The sequence below is a fragment of the Galeopterus variegatus genome, unplaced genomic scaffold (assembly GCF_000696425.1).
Source record: "Galeopterus variegatus unplaced genomic scaffold, G_variegatus-3.0.2 Scaffold203, whole genome shotgun sequence".
NCBI lineage: Eukaryota > Metazoa > Chordata > Mammalia > Dermoptera > Cynocephalidae > Galeopterus > Galeopterus variegatus.
The window spans coordinates 31,296-52,629 of record NW_007726314.1 but is presented as its reverse complement, the minus strand read 5'-3'; the positions used below and the strand labels follow the sequence as shown (position 1 = coordinate 52,629).

The window sequence follows — 21,334 nt, the reverse complement described above, 5'->3', positions numbered from 1 at the left end:
TTTACTTCTTATTTTTATTAAGCCCATCCAGTGAACTATTCATTTCACATGTTTTGTTTTTAAGTGCTAGGAATTCAATTTTGTTCTTTTTTGTATCTTCCATTTCTTCCTTCATTATGTTCTGCTCTGCACTACAGGAAGTGCCTCTGGGAAGTAAGCTGCTGCAGTCGTAGGCTCACCTTGTTTCCCTTCTTTCAAGGGTCACAGTCCTGCTCTGCCTGTTGTCCAGTGTCTAAATACAGTTGTTGCATATTTTTTGTCCTTTTTTTAGTTGTTTATGTTGGGGCCAGAGCAGATTTGGTCTTTATTTTGGATAGTTCCTGTTTTAATAAGAAACACTTTTTACGTGAATTTATACTTGGACTAATTTGAATAATACCATCCCTGCTTTTGTTTTTCTAATTTTTTTTATTGTGGTAAAATACACATAACTTAAAATTTACCATCTTAGCCATTTTTAAGTGTACATTTCAGCAGTATTAAGTACATTCACATTGTTGTGCAGCTATCACCACCATCCATCTCCATAACTCTTTTCATCTTGTAAAACAGAAACTATATCCATTAATCAATAACCCCCCAATCTCTACACACCCACCACCACCCCCAGCCCCTGGAAACCACTTTCTTTCTTAATAACTTTGATTGCTTTAGGTACCGCATATAAGTGGAATCATATAATATCTGTCTTTTTGTGACTGGTTTATTTCATTTAACTTAACATCCTCAAGGTTCATCCATGTCGTAGCATGTGTCAGAGTTTCCTTCCCTTTTAAGGCTGAATAAAGTTCCATTGTATGTATATACCACATTTTGCTTATATATTCATCTGTCAGTGGATACCGGATTGCTTCCACCTTTTACCTATTGTGAATAATGCTGCTATGAACATGAGTGTGTAAATATCTCTTTGTGACCCTGCTTTCAGTTCAGTTCTTTTTGGTATATACCCAGAAGTGGAATTGCTAGATCATATGGTAATTCTATTTAGATTTTTTGAGGAACTGCTGTACTGTTTTCCACAGCAGCTGCACCATTGTACAATCCTGCCAACAATGCAAAGATTCCAATTTCTTCACATCCCTGTCAACACTTATTATTTTCTGTTTTTTTGGTAGTAGTCATTTTAATGGGTGTGAGGTGGTATCTCATTGTGGTTTTAATTTGCCATCTCTGCTTTTTGTCCATATTTTTTTGTTATACTTCCTCCTTTTTTTTTAACCATTTCGTATCATTTTTTTTCCCGTGAAAGGAGCATATATTTAGTTTGTTTTTTAGCCTAGCCAAAGAGCTTTTTTCATTAAAAAATCTAAAACCATTTATTATTATTATTTGTTTTTTAGTGTATTTGATCTTGTTTTCAATTCCTTGCAGTTTTCTCTTTATTTCAATTTTTCTATGTAGACATCTTTTCTGTGATTTGGAAGGTAGGCAATTTTTTTATTCCAGTAATTACCTTAAGGCTTTCAAAGGCACTCTTAAGCAGGATGCATATAAAGAGAGGAATAATTAAAATACACTTATCAAGTTAGTAACAAAAAATAATTCTTGACTCTGTTGGGAAAGATGAGAGTGTGTTATTTTTATTTGTTTCCTTTCTGCTTCGTTTTTTTATTAATGTGATTGGACAGAGTACAGCATCGGGGTTTTATTTTTTATCTGTTTTTTTCTCTTCTTCACATTTGATGATAACTTTCAAAAAAGTAAGCTATTTTTGGAACCTGTTTCGTAGCTCATTTAACCCGTTTTGTGGCTCCAGCCACTGATTTCTTTCTCATACAAACAGCAGCTACCTGAGACAGGTCATGGGGAGGTGTCTTTGCTCCAAGTATGTGAATGTGGTTCTAGCATTTGGTTTTGCAGAGAAGCTTCCAGCTGTTCAGTGTTTTTCCTTTGAAGTTAATCTGATTATTTTTCTAGATGCTTGTGGATTTCCCTCTTTATCTTTCAGGTTTTGAAAGTATTATAATTTTTATGATCTATTATCTTTCCGTGTTTATAATGTTTATCTTTTTTCTTTTCCTGTGTTCTGATAAATAGCCCTGGGCTAGCCTTCTCTTTAAGCATTGTGATTTTTTTACTAGTCTAATCCACAATTTACTGCCTTATATTTCCTTTTTTAAAAAAAATAACAGTTTTATTAAGATATAACTCACATGCCATAGCGTTCACCCATTTTAGGTGTATAATTTACCGGACTCTAGTATATTCACGGAGTTGTGCAACCATCACCACAATCAGTTTTAGAATAATTCATCACCCCAAAAAGAAATCCTGGACCCATCAGCAGTCACTCCCCATTTCCTCCCAACCCCTCCTTTCCAACCCTGTCCTAGGCTGCCACTAATCTGTTTTGTCTCTATAGAATTGCCTATTCTGGACATTTTATATACATGGAATTATATGATATGTGTAGGCTTTTGTGTCTGGCTTCTTTCACTTTGCATAAAGTTTTCAAGGTTCATCAATGCTGTAACATGTATCAGTGCTTTATTACTTTATATTGTCAAATAACATTCTATTATATGGATATATCACATTATATTTATCCATTCATCAGTTGATGGGTATTTGGGTTGTTTCCACTTTGGGGCTACTCTGAATAATACTACAATGAATATTCATGTACAAGTTTTTGTGTGGACATAGGTTCTTATTTCTCTTCACTGTATACCCAGGAGTAGAATTACTGGGTCATATGGTAACTCAACTTTTAACCTTTTGAGAAACTGCCAGACTGTTTTGCAAAGTAGCTGCACCATGTTACATTCCCACAAGCAGCGTGTAAGGGTTCTGTTTTCTTGCCAACACTTACTGTCTGTCTTTTTGATTGTAGCCACCTAACACTAGAACACAGGTCAGCCACTTTATAACAAAGATCATGCTTTCTCTAGTGTCAGTTATATGCACCTCATTTCCTTCTGAAGCTTCACAGAAGCACCTTTAACATTTATATTTCTATCAACATTCTGTTCACGGTGACATGTATTCTTCAAGGGGATTGAAGCTTTCTCTACCGTCCTCTTTACTTTCTTATGAGCCTTCACCAGAAGCACCTTTAATGTCCGTATTTCTACCAACAGTCAGTCTCTTCATGGCAATCTAGGCTTTTTGTTATCATGCACCTGAAAATTCTTCCAGCCTCTACCCTCTACCCAATTCTATAACTACTTCCACATTTTTAGTTATTAATTATAGCCACACTTTACTTCCTCGTTCCTAGGGCTGCTGTAACAAAATACCACAAAATGAGTGGCTTAAAACAACAGACATTTGGGGCCGGCCCGGTGGCGCACTGGATAAGGGGGCGACACTGAGGGTTGCGATCCGTTGCCGGACACGGAAAAAAGACAAAAAAAAAACAAAAAAAACCCCAGACATTTATTTTCTCACAGTTCTGGAGGCTAAAAGCCTAAAATCAAGGTGTCAGCAGGACCACGCTCCCTCTGAAAGCTCTAGTAAAGAATCTTTCCTCACCTCTTCCTAGTTTCTGGATGTTGCAAACAACCCTTGGTATTCCTTGGCTTGTAGCTGCTTATTCCAATCCCCACCTCTGTAGTCACACAGTCTTCTTCCCTGTGTGTATATGTCTGTGTCTTCACATGGCCTTATTGAAGGACACCAGTCGTTGGATTTAGGACCCACCCCAATCCAATATGTGCTCATCCTAACTTGATCATATCTACAAAGACCCTATTTCCCAATAAGGTGGCATTCATAGGTACCAGGGGTTAGGACTTAGACATATCTTTTTTGGGGACACAATTCAACCCACAACAGGTAGTTCGTGTCTTTCTAGGAATTTGTCCATTTCATCTAATTTATCTAATTTGGCAATATATAGTTGTTCATAGTGTTTCCTAATAAACCTTTTTATTTCTGTAAGGTTGGGAGTAATGTCCCCTTTCATTCTTGTTTTTAATAATTTGGGCTTTCTTTTTTTCTTGGTTAGTCTAGCTAATATAGATTTCTAAATTTTGTTGATCTTTTCAAAGAATTAACTTTTGATTTCATTGCTTTTCTCTATTGTTTTTCTGTTCTCTATTTCAGTAATTGGGCTGGCTGGTTAGCTCAGTTGCTAAGAGTGCCACCTTGTAATACTTTGGATCCCTATACTGGCCAGCCACAAAAAAAAAAAATTGTAAATATTTCAGATTTCAGTAATTTCTGCACTAATCTTCATTATTTTCTTACTTTTGCTTGCTTTGAGTTTAATTTGCTCTTTTTTTCCCAGTAGGGATGATTGATTTGGGATCTTCTTTTTTGATATAGGCATTTACAGGTACAGTTTTTCTTCTTTATCTTTTCTTTTTAATAGACAACTTTGCTCCCAAGGTTTTGTAGAAACAAACCTAGAACAAGAGCATAGACCAGCAGCTTTTTATTAGGGGTGTTTTATTGCTTCTTCCTCTACTGGGTGTGTCCTCTCTGCTAACTCTTGGCTTGAGCCTTGGAAGGACAGACATTGGTCAGTTCAGACAGGTCTGGGCTCCTAGCAGAGGAGTGGATTGGGGGGAGCTTGTCACTCCTCACAGGGTACCAGGGAAGTGCTCCATAATGCCGTTCATAATGTGGGCTCAGTCAGGGGTGGTCATGGCTGATGAAGGGATGGCCTACCTGCTCTGGGCCTCTCTGGGCCCTTAAATTACATGTAAGTGTTTTTAATCGGCATTCTTCTCTCCTGGGTTTTGTTTTTTTTTGTTTTTTTGTTTTTGTTTTATGGCATTTGTAGAAGGTAATCTGTGCTCTGTGTGTGTGTGTGTGTATCCCAAATGACAGTAGTGAAGTCCTGCTTTATAGTTTGCATGACAATCTGTACTCAGAAGTAGAATTTTCACAGCACAAAAAAAATACATAATTCACACTTCTCTGTTCATTTTTATAGCATAAACTGGATGGATGGACAATGGATGGGTAGACAAGACTTTTCTGGTAGCTTTTTACAGAAGAGGGGCTATCCTAATGCTATGTTCCTAGAGGGCCTGCTCTTCCCAGACAGGGTCTAAGTTCTGAGCTGGGTGGATCCTCTTGGCCCAGGAAATACCCTGTAAACCTGATCTCCTCTGCCTGCTGTTCCCTTGACACAAGGCATGGGAGGTGTGATGACTGTGGTGTCTCCCTAGGGTGTCTGTGAGGAAATGACCTACGAGGAAATTCAGGAACATTATCCACTGGAGTTTGCTCTGCGAGACCAGGACAAGTACCGGTACCGGTACCCCAAGGGGGAGGTAGGTGGGATCTCGGGCTCAGTCCCCACTACCTGCTGCCTGCCTGAGAGCACTGCCTGTAGCAGGGGCTTCTGGGGCTCTGCAGAGGTCGTGTGGACAGTGGAAGAGGCTGGCCTCAGAGGTAGGCCAGCCTGGGGTGTTTCATCTCTACCACTTCCCAGCTCTGTGGCCCAGAACTCAGTCCCCTCTTTGGATGGTGGGTGGTTGGTGCTACACAGGGCAGGCATCCAGCCCTGAGACTGTAGGGTCCCTGTTCTCCCTGTCTTTGTCTTCCCCCTTCCCAGGGGTGGAGATTTGGGAAGGACAGGGCCTAAGGTGAGTAGTCCTGGCTCCACGGGGCTCGGCTCTCCCAGGACCCCTGCAGATAGCTCAGGGTCCTCTGGCAATCCCAGGGTGTTGTCAGCTCTTCCCAAGGTGCTCAAGTGGCCAAGGAGTCAGGGACTCCATGCTGGACCTGAGACTTGGGTCTTAGGCCACTCACATCTCTGCCCTGGCCTTTGCCCTTGCTCTGAATGCTTCCCTTTGTCACAGGGTGATCCCTCCTCCCTGCTGCTCCAGGCACCACCCCCAGCCACGGTTCCAGACCCAGGGAGAATGTCCCCAGATAAGTTGTAGCCACCATGGCCACCTGCACATATCACCTTCTCACAGACAGGCTCTTGGTCAGCCTAGGCCCCAGGCCAGAAATGGGGTCACCTTTGACTTAGGCATCTTCTCCCACTTCCAGGAGGTGGCCTGGGGTAGTGACCAAATAAAAATACCTCCCACAGACACACGTGTGTATCCACACATGTACACATGTAGACACACTCCCACCCAGATGCCAGGCTCATGGGCCCCTGTACTGTACTGCTCTCAGGAACAATATGGCTCTAGAGAGCATTGATTATATCCCACATCGTACTGTGAGGTAGAGTTCAGATTTAGAAGCAACCCAGATAACAGTGAAGAGAAATAAAGCAACTGGTGCTCAAACTTGAGAATACAGGGAAAAATTGGTCGGGAAATTACAGGTACCAAAAGAGTTGGTCTAGGTTTCTCCAGAACTACTAGAGGCCAGCTCGAACCAATGTGCTGTCATTGCTTCCTAATCAAAGCATGGGACAAATTCAGCTCCAACTGGCAGAGGCCTTTTTGGAAGGACCACTCACTGTGTGCAGAGGCATGAAACTCTACCTGGGCTTAGGCCCAGTTCTCTGATGAAAATCTCTTAACCTGCCAGGCTGAGGGGTTGGTCGAAGGACCAGCAGGGTCCACTGTGTACATCTGGCAGGGACAGTGGAGGGGGGTGGAGTGGAGGAGGGTACAGGGCAGGTAGATAAACTCAGGTGTTTCTGACTGTCCTGGCCCAAGAAGTCCCAGGTCCTTTGCTTCCCTGCCCCACCACCCTTTCCTTGCACTGTCTGCTGGGATCTGGAAGGGAGCAGTGTCTTTGTCACCATCACAGTTGCCGGCATGTGAATTCCCCACAGCAGAGGGTTCAGTGCAGGGCTCCTTGGAATGGGAACCTGAGGTTTAGCCCTGCCCTCTCTATCCTACCAGGACCTGGCCCTGGGATGGGGGCAGTGGCCCCTTTCCCAGGCTGCCCACACCCTCTGCCCCCAGCTTAAGCCAGACATCTCTCTGTCACAGTCCTCAAGGGCCAGCTGTCCATTCCATGCCCTCAGGAGTCAGGCTACAGGAGATCTAGCCACAACCTCCCAGGAGGGGAGGAGCTCCGGGAGCGGGAAGGTGGCCATTACCCAGGGTGTCTCCATCGCTCCTGGAGCCGAGCCTGGGGGACACCTTCCCTGCTTGTCCTGGCAGTCATACGAGGACCTGGTCCAGCGACTGGAGCCTGTCATCATGGAGCTGGAGAGGCAAGAGAACGTGCTGGTCATCTGCCACCAGGCTGTGATGCGCTGCCTCCTGGCCTATTTCCTTGACAAAGCGGCAGGTGTGGGCCTGGCCCGGGAGGGGGCATATGTGTATGTACGCGAGAGAGGGACTGTCATACAGGCATCCCTGGTGTGCCAACTGTCCCCTTCTGTGTCCACAGAACAGCTGCCCTACCTCAAATGTCCGCTGCACACAGTCCTGAAGCTGACCCCTGTGGCGTATGGTAAGGAAGATTCCTGCACATTGACCTTGGGTTGTCATGACTTTGGATCTCTGCAGGGTTCCATGATTTTCTGTAAATCCCTTGAAAAATCCCATTAGGACCCCATTCCTCCTCCCCCCACCGCACTACCTTTCCCAATTTGCTTTTAAAGTTTATTGGTTTTTTTGTTTGTTTGTTTGTTTTTGTTTTTTAAAGTTTATTGTTAAAAAATGTGTGTGGCCACAGGACAGCTCCCCAGTTATCCTGTGTAAAGCTACTCGACTATGCCAGTTGTAGGGCTCTTTTACCTGCCAGTAATCCTGCTCTGACTAGGCCAATTGTCAAGCTAGAGCTGGGTCTGGAGCTCACAGACCCCTCAAGCCCGTTGTCCAGACTGGGTCACAAACCCTTCACATGCCAGGCTGGGTCACCAGACCCCCACTCCCCCACCCCACGCAGGTCTGTGAGCTAGGTAACCGGGAAAAGGTCCTTGGAAGCCGCAGGTTGGAAAGCATGGCCGTGGTGGCACGGTGGTCACCCGAGGCAGTAGACCACCAGCCAGCCTGCTTCACAAACTCTGAAGAACACAAGAATAGCAACAAAACTAAAAAGATACATTGGGGCACATGCACACTAACTCCACCCACACACAACCTACCCAGAAAGAATGCTGCACCACCCCCAACCTGCCCCAAGGCGAGGGGGCCTGATTAAATTATTCTGTTTTCCCAACATCCTTCCTTACCCATTGCCTACCTGCAAGAGGGGTTTTTCTACTGGTTTTTCCAAAACCCCTACAAAGCCCCATGGTTCCCAGGGCCTGGACCTTAAAATATTCTGGGTAAGTGGAGGTTTGAGTCCCACCCCTGCCTCTTGCTATGCCAGGAGAGACCTCAGGCAATTTCCTAATTTCCTGAGCATTGCTCCTCACCTTTCACACAGGTGCTCTTTGGAGAATGACTGTAAAGCTCAGTGGCCGCTGATGTCATTACAGTGTGTGATAATTCTGTCGTCTCTTATTGCATGGGGTGCCTGTGTTGGAAAAATAGAATAGTTTGATCCGGGGCCCTCGCCTCAGGTCCAGTTGGGTGTGGTTCAGCATTCTTTGTAAGCAAATTGTGTGAGTGTGGGGGGGGAGAGTTAGTGCGCATGTGTGCCAATGTGGTTCAGCATTCTTTGTAAGCAAATTGTGTGTGTGTGTGTGTGTGTGTGTGGAGTTAGTGCGCATGTGTGCCAATGTGGTTCAGCATTCTTTGTAAGCAAATTGTGTGTGTGTGTGTGTGTCTGTGTGGAGTTAGTGCGCATGTTGCCAATGTGGTTCAGCGTTCTTTGTAAGCAAATTGTGTGTGTGTGTGTGTGTGTGTGTGGAGTTAGTGCGCATGTGTACCAATGTGGTTCAGCATTCTTTGTAAGCAAATTGTGTGTGTGTGTGTGTGTGTGTGTGTGGAGTTAGTGCGCATGTGTGCCAATATATCTTTTTAGTTTTGTTGCTATTGTGTTCTTGAGAGAGAGAATTTTAGTGAAGCAGGCGGGTGGGTATCGGCCTCGGGCATCTGCCCCGGGCAGCCACGCTTTCCAACCTGTGGCTCCAAGGACATTTTGGCTGTTACCTAGATCATAGACCTGCGTGCGGACCCAGCCTGGCATATGAAGGGTTTGTGACCCAGTCTGTGAATGGGCTTCAGGGGTCTGGGAGCTCCAGACCCAGCCTTAGCTTGACAATTGGCCCAGTTGGTGCAGGATTACCAGCAGGTAAAAGAGCCTGACAACTGGGGTGGTCGCCTAGCTTTACAGCCTGTCATGAGGTTGATTAGGCCTTGTGTGGTCGGGCTGGGGTATGGGTGATTTGGGACCCTGCAGATGGTGAGATAAGTGGCCTCATGTTGAGCTTAGACCTGTTGCTCTTCTGTGCAGTGTGGGGACCTCAGTGTGGCTCTGTCTGGGCAGTCACACAGGGATAAGCATGCGTCTGACAGGGTGCCTCATCTTTCCTCACGGGGCTCCCCAGAGCTGCCTAAGTTGGAGGGGCTAGAGTGAGGCTGAGACGGCTGTTTCATTCCCCAAACCCCAGCATCCTCCTGAGAGAAGTTTCTGTCCTCTGTGGCTCCACTTGCCTTTAGGAGGAGGAATGGATTTACATCTTCTTTTTGGCAGGTTGTAAAGTGGAGTCCATCTTCCTGAATGTGGCGGCTGTGAACACGCACCGGGACAGGCCTCAGGTAGCAATGGGGGCTGCTGGTGTGGTAGGCACATTCCTGGGGGCCGGACACCACATCTTCCAGGGCCAGGCCCAGCTGGGTGCCTCCCAGGGAGAACTTGAGTCTTCTGCCAAGTCTGTTCTCCTGTTGTCAGGGTGAGGGCTGTTGCTCTGGGGGTGACCCTGGGTTAGGCCTTCCCAAGGCCAGCTGCCCTGTGGGTGGGGAAATCCCTGGGACTGGGCCACCAGGTTAGGAAGTGCTTGAGCTTGGGTGTGGTTGGCCCTAGGACTTGAGGGGTCAAACGGGTGGGGGGGGCAGCTGAGAAAGGCTAGAGACCTACAAGGAGGCAGGTGGGGATTCTTCCATGCCCCGCATCCCCCAGCCCAGGCCTCATGAGCACCTTTTCTAACTCAAGCACCTTTAAAAAATTAAAATAGTGCTGTGCTTTGTTGGGGAAAGGGCCACGTGGATACCGAGGGGCTCAGCACTGGTCGGAGACCTTCCTCCGGAAGAATGGTTCACCATCCCATCTTCCCCAGGTGCCTTGTTTAAGGCAGAAGCTCCTTGGAGTATTGCCCAGAACCACTCTCAATGCCTATGTGGGGTCTCTACAATGTTGGTTACGTCTCCCACTGAGGCCAAGGGCAGGACCTCCTCTTCTGGATGCTAGTCCCAGTTCCTGGAGTCTACTGCATTGAGAAAGCTCCTGGGGCCTCAGTCATGCCTGTTGCCATCCATGATGGGGCATGCTTACAACCTAGGTCCCTGCTGAAGGTGCAGGCCTTGGTCTGGACCAGGACATCTGGCCCAGCCTGCTGGGGGCCCCTGCTTACCTGCAAGCCCTTGAACCCTGCAGGCAGAGATGTGTGAATGTGTCCTATTCCTTCCCAAAGCTGCTGCTCCCAACCAGGACCTGTCACCATGCAGGCTTCTCTCCCCTTTACTCTGGGTGTCTGTGTGCACCTTGGCCCACTTTGGCCCAGGCCTAGTCTGGCACCCATAGGTCACAGGGGAGGGCATGTCCTAATAGGCATCCTTTGTGCTAAGGAAAGCCCAGATGATGTTGGGCCCCCAGCACTGACAGGGTGATGGCGAGAGAGACCCCTAGGCCTGGCAACCATTGTGGGCTGATAGTCACTCTGCCCACCTCTGGGTGGGCACTTCTGAGAGACCAACTTCTGCTGGCCACAGGTTCCCAGATGGTTCCCTTTCAGGTGGACAGGATCCTAGGGTCTTCGGATCCATCTTTGGGGCACGCTATGGTGGGAAAGGGGGCCCTCAAGCCTTAAGCTACAGTGAGAATTGTACCTGCTCCTGTGATTCTAGTGACTGGTCCTATGAGACCAGGGTTTGGGCCATGGGGGCCATGTCTCCCTCCTTGCAGATCTGGGCATGTCATGTTGCACAAGACTGCAGCCTAGGTCATTGGTGACCTGTTCCTGCAGGTGATGGTCCAAAGGGCTCACAGCTGGGAGGATGGACCACCAGGATTGGTTGTCACTTAGGGCAGTCTCAGAGCTGAGGGAAGTCTCACTCCCTCTATTTCTGAGGCCTGAGACACCCTGAGGCTAGCAGGCCAAGGATGAAACTGAGCTATGCAGCTGAGGACTTCAGGGGCTCCAGGGACCTTATGCCCCAGCCCTGAGGGGATAGACCAGACTGCAGACTAGCAGATGCCCACAGGCTACTGGGGCTACACCTAACACCCATCCACTGACACTAAGAGACAGGAAGAAGGCACCCCCAGGAGCCAAACCCTTCCCTGGCCCCACTGATGAGGATGCAAGCCCCAAGCCAGGGGTTCCTCCACTTGACCTCAGGTTCCTCCTGAGACAGGAGGTGGGGGCAGCATCCTTTTGGGTAACGCCTGACCTGCCTCCACCCTCACCTTTGTTCTATTGTTCCAGCACCCACTGTGTCACAAAGCTCTTGACCCTGCACTCTTAGGGAAGGTTGGGGTCTAGAGTCCTCAGCTAGCACTCCTGAGATGAGAACGTGAGCTTAGACAGGCCAGAGCAATGAGGAAAGCAGACAACAGTGAATGTTCTGGGTTTTTATTATTGTGCAGAATGTAGACATCTCAAGGCCTCCGGAGGAAGCCCTTGTGACAGTCCCCGCTCACCAGTGACTATGTCTCATCCACTGCAACCCCTGGGCAGGCGTTGATCTCCGCAGACAAGGTTATCCCAAGCCCCGCCCGGTCTGGGTGACAGTCACCATGCAGGAACGCTCTTGAAGCCATATGTGGCTGGTGGCACCCAGAACCCCTGCCCAACACACCCACCACCTTGTTGACAGTGACAGGGTCGTGCGTGGTTCCTGACCTGCTGCTGAGAATCATTCAGCAGTTGCCGGCACTGGGTCCTTCTGTTGCAGCTCGTCGGTGTTCTGCCTCACCAGGTCAGTGGGCTTTGTGAGACGTGAAGCCCCAAAATGTGAACCAGAAAGTGCTTGCTGTGATGTTCCCACTGTGGCCCCACTGCCTGGGGTGGACCTGGCGACCTCCCACAGGGCTTCTGCTGTCCTCTCTGTGGCCACTTCTGAGCCAGAAGCGAGGTCTTCATGGGACCCTGAGCTTGTGCTGCCTCAGGTGAGAGGGAAAGCCCTTTTCACCCTTCCGTGCCAGGAACTGAAGAGCGGCAGCCAAGGCAGACGCCTCCTGGGCAGCCACTGGCCAGGCCCTGTGTCTGTGTTGCCCGCATTTGTGGCCATTTGTGAAAACAGCATGCTTGCTTCAGAACATTGTTTGCACAAAAACGTGGGGAGGAAGGCATTTGTGGTCACCCCTTCCAATTGGGCATACATGAGAATACTTGGGGGAGCTGGCGGCTAACACTGCCCCTTCCCAGCTGCTCTCATGGTGAAACCATGTAAAGACAGGGCAGTTGTATGAGTTACCTTCCCAGTGCACACACCGAAGTGCTCAAGGGTGAGGCCACCATCCCCTCTCCCCTTCCCCAGCTGTCCACACCAGGTGGCTGGGGAGGAGGCGGCCTCTCGCCTGCTACTGTCTGTGTCCACACAGGAACATACACTGGTGGCAGAGACATGCATTTGCCATAAATAATTCAGAAAAACTTGTTATGGTCCTGTAAAACCTGTCCTGATTTTGCTGACGTCTACTGTGGGACTGAGGAAGGGAAAGGACAGAACCTGGAAGCAGCCCCCGGACAAGGGAGGATTTTCCCAGCCACCTCACAGCTCTTGACTCATGTGCATGTGAGGCCTGGTGAAAACAGCCTCCTGAAGTCTGGCATCTGCCATGCCCCTAAGTTCTTTTGGACCCAGAGAGGCAGGCCGAGCAGTGGGTTCTGGCTCCATTTGGTAGCTGGCAAACCAACTGGCTAACAAGTTTTGGGGCTGGGTCAGAAAGCACCTGGGCTTGTAGTCAGGTGCCCTGCTGTCCACAGGTGTACCTTGGTGAAGCCAGGCCCCTGGAACCTTGTATCCGCAACCTTTCCTTGCCTGTGCCTGGTAGAGCAGCCCACCTTTTCTAGCCCGCTGGGCTTTGCAGCCTGCAGTTGTCACCTGCTCCTGAGAAAAATTAATGTACTTGGCCCTGGCTGTCTGTGCTATCCTTGTGTGCTGAGGCAGCTGTGGACAAATATAGGTGGAGAGGTGTCCAGGGTGGGACCAGGACAGAATCCTCCTTCTGGACTCATCTGTTGGAGCTCCAAGCCCTTTAGATCTGGGGCCAGAGGACTGGGCCACTGCCTTTGGGACATGGCGACTGCACCCTTTACTTTGGTGTCCCTTGGAGTTTTGGTAACTTTTGTCACCTGGACATTCTCACTTGTTAGCTATCACAGGTTCTTTCAGTCGTCGGCAGGACATGTACATTTGGATGTCGCTAAGACCACCAAGGCCTTCTCTCTCTGTGAACAGAGGGAAGTCTGGAGCTGCTGGACTTGGGTGCATTGCAAGGACTGGGAATAGGGCAGAGAGAATTCTGGGGTTGGGGTATGGGTGGGGGCAGCCCCCTCTCAGCCTCTGCCCTTGAGTGGTGTCTGCATGGGTGGTGTGCCTGGTTGGCTGCCAGGTTTTAGCCATGACAGTCAATGTGCCTGTATTGCAGACATTCTCCTGCCTCCCTGGAATGGATGGTGTTGGCTCACAGCCACACATCACACTGTGTCCAGCATTCTTTGCAATAAATGCTTTTTAAATAAATAATAGTTAAAGATTGTATTTTGTAGCCAGTCCTCCATTTATATTCTTTCTGGCCAGCTCTATAGATGCCCTATGTGATCCTTTCTTGTTGGGATCCTTGGTTCAGCTCCCACCCCCATGCTTTCCCTCCCTGGAGAGGAATTATGTTGCCCTGGAGTGAGCCCTGGCCTGGCACACATGGGCAGGGCCAGGGCCTGAGTTTTCTCTGGTCTGACCTAGGGTGCTGGGTCGTTGTCCCTCAATAAGAGGCAGATGTTGGAAGGGGGCACATTTGGAGTGGAGCACTGTTAAGGGGAGGATTCTGAGGTCCCTGGAAGTGTGGGTCCCAAATATTGGCATCCTTGGGGATGGGGGCCAGGGGTGGGGTCGGGGATGGAGAGGTGCTGCATGAGACTGTGCAAGGGGACATGTTGGCTAGTTCTCTAGTGTTTTCTTTGTCACCTACCTCTGGGGTAGGGAAAATGGTGACAAGGGGCAGGGTTTTCCCTTTCCCATGCCTCAGAATTTCATTGGACTATCCACACTTCCTGCCTTGAGGCTGGCTGTTGGGAAGGTAGGTTGCATCTGTGGACAGGTTGGGGCTGGACATGGCTGGGAGCCCATCTGTGCCTCTCCCAGTGTGTCAGGGTAGAGGATGGCTGTGGCTGGGCTGCTTCTGGGTGGTTTGGGGTGGCCAATAGCTATGGCTCTGCCCTACCTAGCTGTGTCATCTCAGGGGTCAGAGGGTGAGGCAGCTATGCAGGATTCAGGTGGCTATCAGCTACGACTGTCTTTGCCTTGTGGGTAAGCTTCAGGGACAGCTCAGAATCCTCCCCTGTCTCTAGGCACTGAGTTCCTGGGGTGAACACCTGGCTTCCTTTCAGGAGTCTCAGCACTTTTTGGAAATTTCAGGTGGCTATCAGCTACGACTGTCTTTGCCTTGTGGGTAAGCTTCAGGGACAGCTCAGAGTCCTCCCCTGTCTCTAGGCACTGAGTTCCTGGGGTGAACACCTGGCTTCCTTTCAGGAGTCTCAGCACTTTTTGGAAACGTTTTGAAGATTTTTAGTAGTAAAGCAACAACAGAAGGAATGAAATATAACACTATCAGAATTTTTCTTCAAGGGCTGGCCAGTTAGCTCAGTTGGGTAGAGCATGGTGCTGATAACACCAAGGTCCAGGGTTTGATCCCTGCTACTGGCCAAAAAAAAAAAAAGAATTTTTCTTCAGGTCCATTGTTCTACCACAGCCTAGAAAGGGCAATTATTTAATGTCACATTGAGGAATTTTATAGCATTTTGGGTTACTGGGAAACAATAGCCATCAGGGTCAGAGGATATTTGGATAGAACAGAATATTGTTGCAAAGACATAGGCTTTAGCAACATTATATATATATATATATATATATACACACACACACACACACACACACGCACATATATATATTTATTTCAAAAGTTCCTGGAAAAATAGAATTTAAACGATATGGCTGGCTGGTTAGCGGGCAGAGTTTTTTTTTTTTTAAAGATGACCGGTAAGGGGATCTCAACCCTTGGCTTGGTGTTGTCAGCACCACGCTCAGCCAGTGAGCAAACCGGCCATCCCTATATGGGATCCGAACCCGGGGCCTTGGTGTTATCAGCACCGCACTCTCCCGAGTGAGCCACGGGCCGGCCTGAGGGCAGAGTTTTAACAGCCAGGTGACAGGTTCAGATCCTTGTACTGGCCATCTGCAAAAAAAAAATTCAGAGGATAATACAAATCTTTCCAGGAACTTTTTAAAGGCCCCTCATTCAAGTATATATTTAAAATAATTATCACCTGCAAAGGGCAGTGTTGCCATGATTGGTTTAGACCAATCATTTTTCATCTCCTGGGGCTGGACATGTTTAAACAAAACTACTTTATTAAAAGTGAAAAATGGCTTTGTGGTAGACCAGAAATAGTGTCTGCCACACCTGTTAGTGGCTACAGGATTCTGGGGGAGGTCCTGAGGGGTATGCCAGTATGAACTTGTGCTGTTTTCACAGGGCCCTCCTAAATGGGTGCCCATCCCACTTCCTTCAGGCGCCCCTGGGTTTGTGAATTGATTTTATCTGGAAAATTGGTGAGAGGTCCTCTCTGTTGCAGCTGGGTCTCTGATAGCTGGGCCTCAAGTTCTTTTGTTATGTAAGTAGGACTCTACTGGCCTTCCCATCTATTTTGGTCCAAGGGGCCTGGTGATCAGGCCAAAGATCCCTGCAGGTCTGACCATTCAGATTACCTGTAAACCTGCATGCCATGGTCTCTGCATCTCTCTCTCTGGCAGCTCAACACTGCTACTTAACCCTTGTCACCCGGGGTCCTGGTATCTGCATTGAAGTCAAGGAGCCACTGTATCACCAGCTGCTCTGAAAAAGAAAAAAGGAAAAAGAAAAAGAAATCAAGGAGCCATTTCAACTATTTCAACTATAGTCTCTCCCATCTGATTCCCTGACCCGTGGAAAACAGTGACTATGGTGCTTGTTATTGGTTGAAATGTGTTCCCCCCAAATTCATATGATGAAATCCTAACCCCTAGTACCTCATAATGTGAACTTGTTTGGAAATAAGGTCATTGCAGATGTAATAAATTAGGCTGGAGTGGGGTGGACAGTGCTAATCCAGTATTCTCTAGTGCCTTCGAAAGGAACATGGACCTGCCAACACTTTAATGTCAGACTTCTTGCCTCTGGAGCTGTGAGACAGTACATATCTGTAGTTTCAGCCACTCAGTTTGTGGTACTTTGTTATAGTAGCTCTAGCAGACTAAAACTATTCAAAAATGCTCCCTTCAGCAATGAATTTCCCCAAGACTTCGGTGAGGAGAGTAATCTGGGCCTTCTCCAGGGACTCAGGGAAAAGGTGAGTTGTCCATAATAAATTCTGTCCAACTTTTTATTTTTAAATTCTTTTGGTGGCTGGCCAGCCAACATTAATTTTGAATGGATGAATAAATAAATCTTAAGGCTTCAGATTCTTTCCTCTAGATGATACCAGGGAGATTTTTTAATGAGACCCAGCTTTCATTCAGCCAACCAAGTAGACATGTAAAACACCCCCCATGCCAGCACATGGGATCCAAAATCTCTAGTAAGTGCACCCATATTGATAAATTCAGCCCAATCTAAACTTATGGTCTTATCTTCTTGGTCTAGGACTTCCATCTGTTGCCACACATATTCTCCATCTTTTGGCTAACATATAATAACAAAATCTTGCAATTATTTTGATATATAAGCCTTCCTCTCTGGGTTTGACTTTGTAGTAGGGTTTCCAGACGTGTTGGAATCTACCTCTAGTTTAAGGCACTGGAGATAAGAAGGACTGGGGAGGAGGGGCCATAAGAAGAGTTGGCTTCCTCTTGCAAAGTAACTTCCTCATGATGTCTTTTCACCTTGCTTTAGCAGGCAGGGGAGGAGGTGCAGGAGAGGCTGGGGGTTGGTGGCAATCTGATTCCTCTGAATTCTTTCATATATCTTCATTCCACTTAGTTCATTAATTTAACACATTTATTATTAAGTGCCTACCATGTGCTAAGCAGTGGAAATAAAGGAGTAAGCACAGTGGGCAAACTCCCGCTGTCAGAGAGATGATATTCCAGTGGTGGAAGACACAGTAAACAAGTAAAAGATGTACTATATTAGAAAGTGATGGGACAGAAGATAGGGATGAGGGAGCAGGTTGCAAGAAGGCCTCGCTGAGAAGGTGACCAAAAGCCTGGAATAAGTCATAGAGAATTTCACAGCCAGTGCAAAGGCTCTGAGAGTGCCTGGGGAGTCCAAGGGACATAGAGGAGGCGGGGTGGCTGGAGAAGAGGGAGGAGGAGGAGGAAGACCAGGTTAGAGGGGTCATGGGGTGCAGATTATGTGGGCCTTGGAAATGGGGCCCTGATAAATGACTGAGCAGAGTGACTTGATCTCATGAACATTATAAAAGGATCCCTCTGGCTGCTACTGAATCAAGAATAGACTTTAATGGGGCTGAGCAGAAGCTGGGATGCTTGTCTGGAGGCTGCTGCAGTAATCCAGGTGAGAGGCAGTGATACTTGTAATGGGGATGCAGAGAAGTGATCAGATTCTGCATACATTTTGAAGGCAGAGCCAAGATTGATTGATGGTTTGGATGAAGTCAAGAGAAAAGAGATGATGCCAAGAGATGGAGTTACCACTTAGGGACACATGGAAGCCCTTGAGGGAAGCAGGTTGGGGATGGGGATCAGCATTTCAGTTGAAGATGGGTATAGGTGAAATGCCAGTTGGATATCCAAGTGGTGATGTTGACGGGACAGTTGCATCTCTCGTCTGGAGTTGAAGAGGCCTGGGCTGCAGGTAAGAAATGGCATCATCAGTGTGTAGATGATATTTAGAGCCATGACACTGGGTGAGATCTCCAAGGGGAGTAAAAATAGAGAAGCAATGAGGCCTAAGGACCAAGCCCTGGGCACCCCACATTGGCAATGAGGAAGAGCCAGCAAAGCAGCCTGAGAAGCAGCAGTGTGAGGAGTGTGTGCAGGAGGAGGGAGTGGCCTGCTGTGTCACTGAAGCTGGTGGGTCAAGGAAGGTAGACTGAGGACCGACCACTGGAGGTAGACATGTGGAGTCCAGTTTCCCAGCGTCTATCCTGATCAGTGCCTAACTTTCACATAAGGGACTCAGTGAGACCAGTATTTTAATCTGAACTCAGAATCAGACCTTGAGTTTGATAATGGGCTGTCTCAGCCCCACAGCTGCAAGAGACCCCTTTAGCAGAGGTGAGAACATTAGCAGAGTTGAGAACGTTTTTTTCAGTTTGTGTTTTGACACAAGTGGCTAAGAATTTGACCTGTCATTCTCTTTCTTTAAGCTGTTTGGTGCCTTTGTTTTCTTTTTTCTTTTTTTTTCTCTTTTGGCAGCTGGCTAATAAGGGGATCTGAACTCTTGACCTTGGTGTTATAACATGGCCCTCTAACCACCTGAGCTAATCTGCCAGGCCCCTGTTTGGTGCCTTTAGAAGCAACCACCTCACACCACAATCAGTGAATCAGTGGATTTCTCATGTCTTTCATGGCTGTTATAAGGCCTTGTTTCAACGTGTTCATAATCTGACTGGCCTCCTACAGTGTCTTTTTATTTTTTTCTGATACCAAATTGTGCGGGGAGGGGTATGGGGTGGGTGGAGGGTCGTTCACACCATCAACCAGTTCTCTGATCCTGACACCAGCTGGGTGTCCAACAATTTAGTTCAATTCAATTCTTACACCAACTCCTGGAGTCAGCACAGATCCCACAGGTTAAGGGCTCAGTCCCACAAACGCTGCCCCACTTCAGGTGATAGACAAAAATCTGGGGCGTAGAGGCACCCACGCTTCTGACTGGCCAGCTATAAATCGGGGATTCCCACAACCCCCTCCTCAGGTTCTATGATTCACTAGAATGACTCACAGAACTCAGGAAAACACTTTACTTATATATACTGGTTTATTATAAAGGATGTAAAGTATGCAATTCAGTAACAGCCTGTTAAAAATTTTGGGAGGCCGCTATTCTGGACTGAGCTCTTTCACTAGACCCCAACAGACCAGACCAAACCAAAATGGAGTCACATAAACAAATGGAAATGTGAAGGAAGCAGATTTATCCCCAAAGAGAGCAGTTTGTTTTTCCTGAAAACAGCAGATTCCAGTCCACCTGAGTCAGCGTAGTAGGCAAGTCTCCTCTGGCGGTCAAGTGCGGTGGTGTTGACAACTCAGTGATCACAACCAGTTACAGATTTTTTTGTTCCTCCTCCACTCCCACTGTGTCACTTAACTAGTCTTTTTGAAAAATTATCTTTTTCTACTAGACTTAAAAAAAAAGAAAAAGGGAAAGAAAAAAGTCTTTTCTAAGTAACCTTTATGAAAAAAGTCACCTGAGATGAGCTGCTGTTAACCAGTCAGCTTTTTTTTCTATTGTTCTGTTTCCTGGTTCTCACCTTTCAAAACCCACTGTTGTGTTATTGCCCAGTGGGAGCTCTCATTTGTTTGTAGAATGGAGGCCATTCATGAATTGTGAATAAAAGCCAATTTGATCTATAAACTAAATGTGTTGTAATTTTGTCTTTTGACAAGTCAGATGGAAGAGACTCACAGGGCGAGGTTTGGCGTGGGGGTGGGGTGGGGGGGTGGGGTAGAGAGCACACCAGCTTCCAGCACATCAATGTGTTCACCAACCTGGAAGCTCCTGGAACCCCACCGTTTAAGGGTTTTTATGGAGGTTTCATTACAAAGGCATGATTGATTAAATCAGTGGCTATTGGTAATTGAACTTAATCTCTACCTCCCCCCCCCACACACACACCCCGGCAGTTGGGGGATGGGGCTGAAATTTCCAACACTCTTATCCTGGTTTCCAGTTTCTGGCAGTCAGCCCAAATCCTGAAGCCATCTACCGCCCCCTGCTGGGAATCATTAGCATATGAAAGACGGTAAATTCCAAAGTTTTAGGAGCTCCCTGCCAGGAACTGGGAACTAAGACAAACATTTATCTTTTATTATACCACACATCCAGTGGTGACTTTACTAGCTGTCTCCTCTTCCTGCCATGGGTTGTCAGAGCCCTTCCGTTCAGTCTAGCTGAATTTCTACCACCTTTAGTTCCAACCAGGCAGATGACCAGTCGGGACACACCCCCATTTCTCCTGGCACCTGCTACTATTCCTGGTAACTTTCCTATCAGTTGGAGGGAAATGACTCTACCCAACTTAATCAGAAGTCCAATTTATGAAAAAGAACTTGTGCAGCTCTCAGAGCCACCAAGGGGACTGGAGGGCAAGGCTCTGAGGCCATGCAGAGTAGTCTCCAGCCCAAACCACAGTTCTGCTTTGGCCTGGTGAGCATGCCACTGCCACCAGGGACAAGTAGGGGACTTTGTGACTCACACAGCCCTCACCTTAGGCATAGATACTGCATGCTGCTGCCGCAGCTGCTATGGCCTCTCACTAAAGCAGGGTGTCTGTTGTCCTGCAGCTGGTCGCCAGCACCATCAGACTCCAGAGAAGGTACATCTGATTGGTTGGGCTTAGGGCAAAAGCCCTTGCCCTGGGTCAAAGGAAGCTGGAAGAACAAGTATCTGGCAAGACCACTTTCTGAAATGGAGGAAATGGGCACTGGCATTGGGTGAGGAGGGATGGCCAGGGCCCCATAAGCAGCACTCTAGCATTTAGCAATTCTGGCCCTGTGGGTCAGACCAGGGCTGAGGGGCTGCATCCACACCTGGTCACCCACCCTGTCAATCACTGGCCTTTCTGAGTATCACTGGGGATTGCTTTGGCCCTAAGCCCCCATGCAGAGTTCCCACCTATAGTCTGTAACCAAGGTCCCAGCAGGAAACAGTCGTTCTAGAGAGTTTAATAAAAGTGCTGTTTACAGAGCCGTAGGTAGGCTGGGCAGCCACCTAGGCTTGGTGCAGCACCCAGGCCTCATCGGTGAGGCCTGCAGGAGCAAGGCAGGGAAGGGTTACTGGAACCAGGTGGGACCACCCCCCAACTCCCTATTAACCTCCCATCTCCTACCTTCCACCTCCAGTTTCTATAATCTGGCCGGGGGGAGGGGGAGAGAAACAGAGTGGACATTGCCTAGGAGTGGGGGTGCGTAACTACCCACAGGAACTGCAGGAAGGAGCAGGGAACAGCCCCACACATGTA

General features: G+C 47.8%; 1 protein-coding gene across 2 annotated transcripts in view; it reads left to right on the top strand.

The window, feature by feature from the left end:
• Positions 1 to 16,137, top strand: part of PFKFB4 (6-phosphofructo-2-kinase/fructose-2,6-biphosphatase 4) — a 34,254-nt gene extending 18,117 nt beyond the window's left edge. Inside the window, exons 9-14 of one of the 2 annotated variants that reach the window (XR_550027.1) lie at positions 5,124 to 5,228; positions 7,035 to 7,164; positions 7,267 to 7,329; positions 9,463 to 9,527; positions 11,575 to 11,906; positions 15,963 to 16,137. Coding sequence is in view for 1 of the 2 variants with exons in the window: in XM_008565733.1 (XP_008563955.1) it covers positions 5,124 to 5,228; positions 7,035 to 7,164; positions 7,267 to 7,329; positions 9,463 to 9,527; positions 11,575 to 11,634 (423 nt within the window). In the remaining variant the exon portion in view is untranslated. Of the gene's footprint in view, positions 1 to 5,123; positions 5,229 to 7,034; positions 7,165 to 7,266; positions 7,330 to 9,462; positions 9,528 to 11,574; positions 13,695 to 15,962 lie in introns of those variants that run through there. The other variant, XM_008565733.1, reaches the window with a different exon arrangement.
• Positions 16,138 to 21,334: the final 5,197 nt, after the last annotated feature.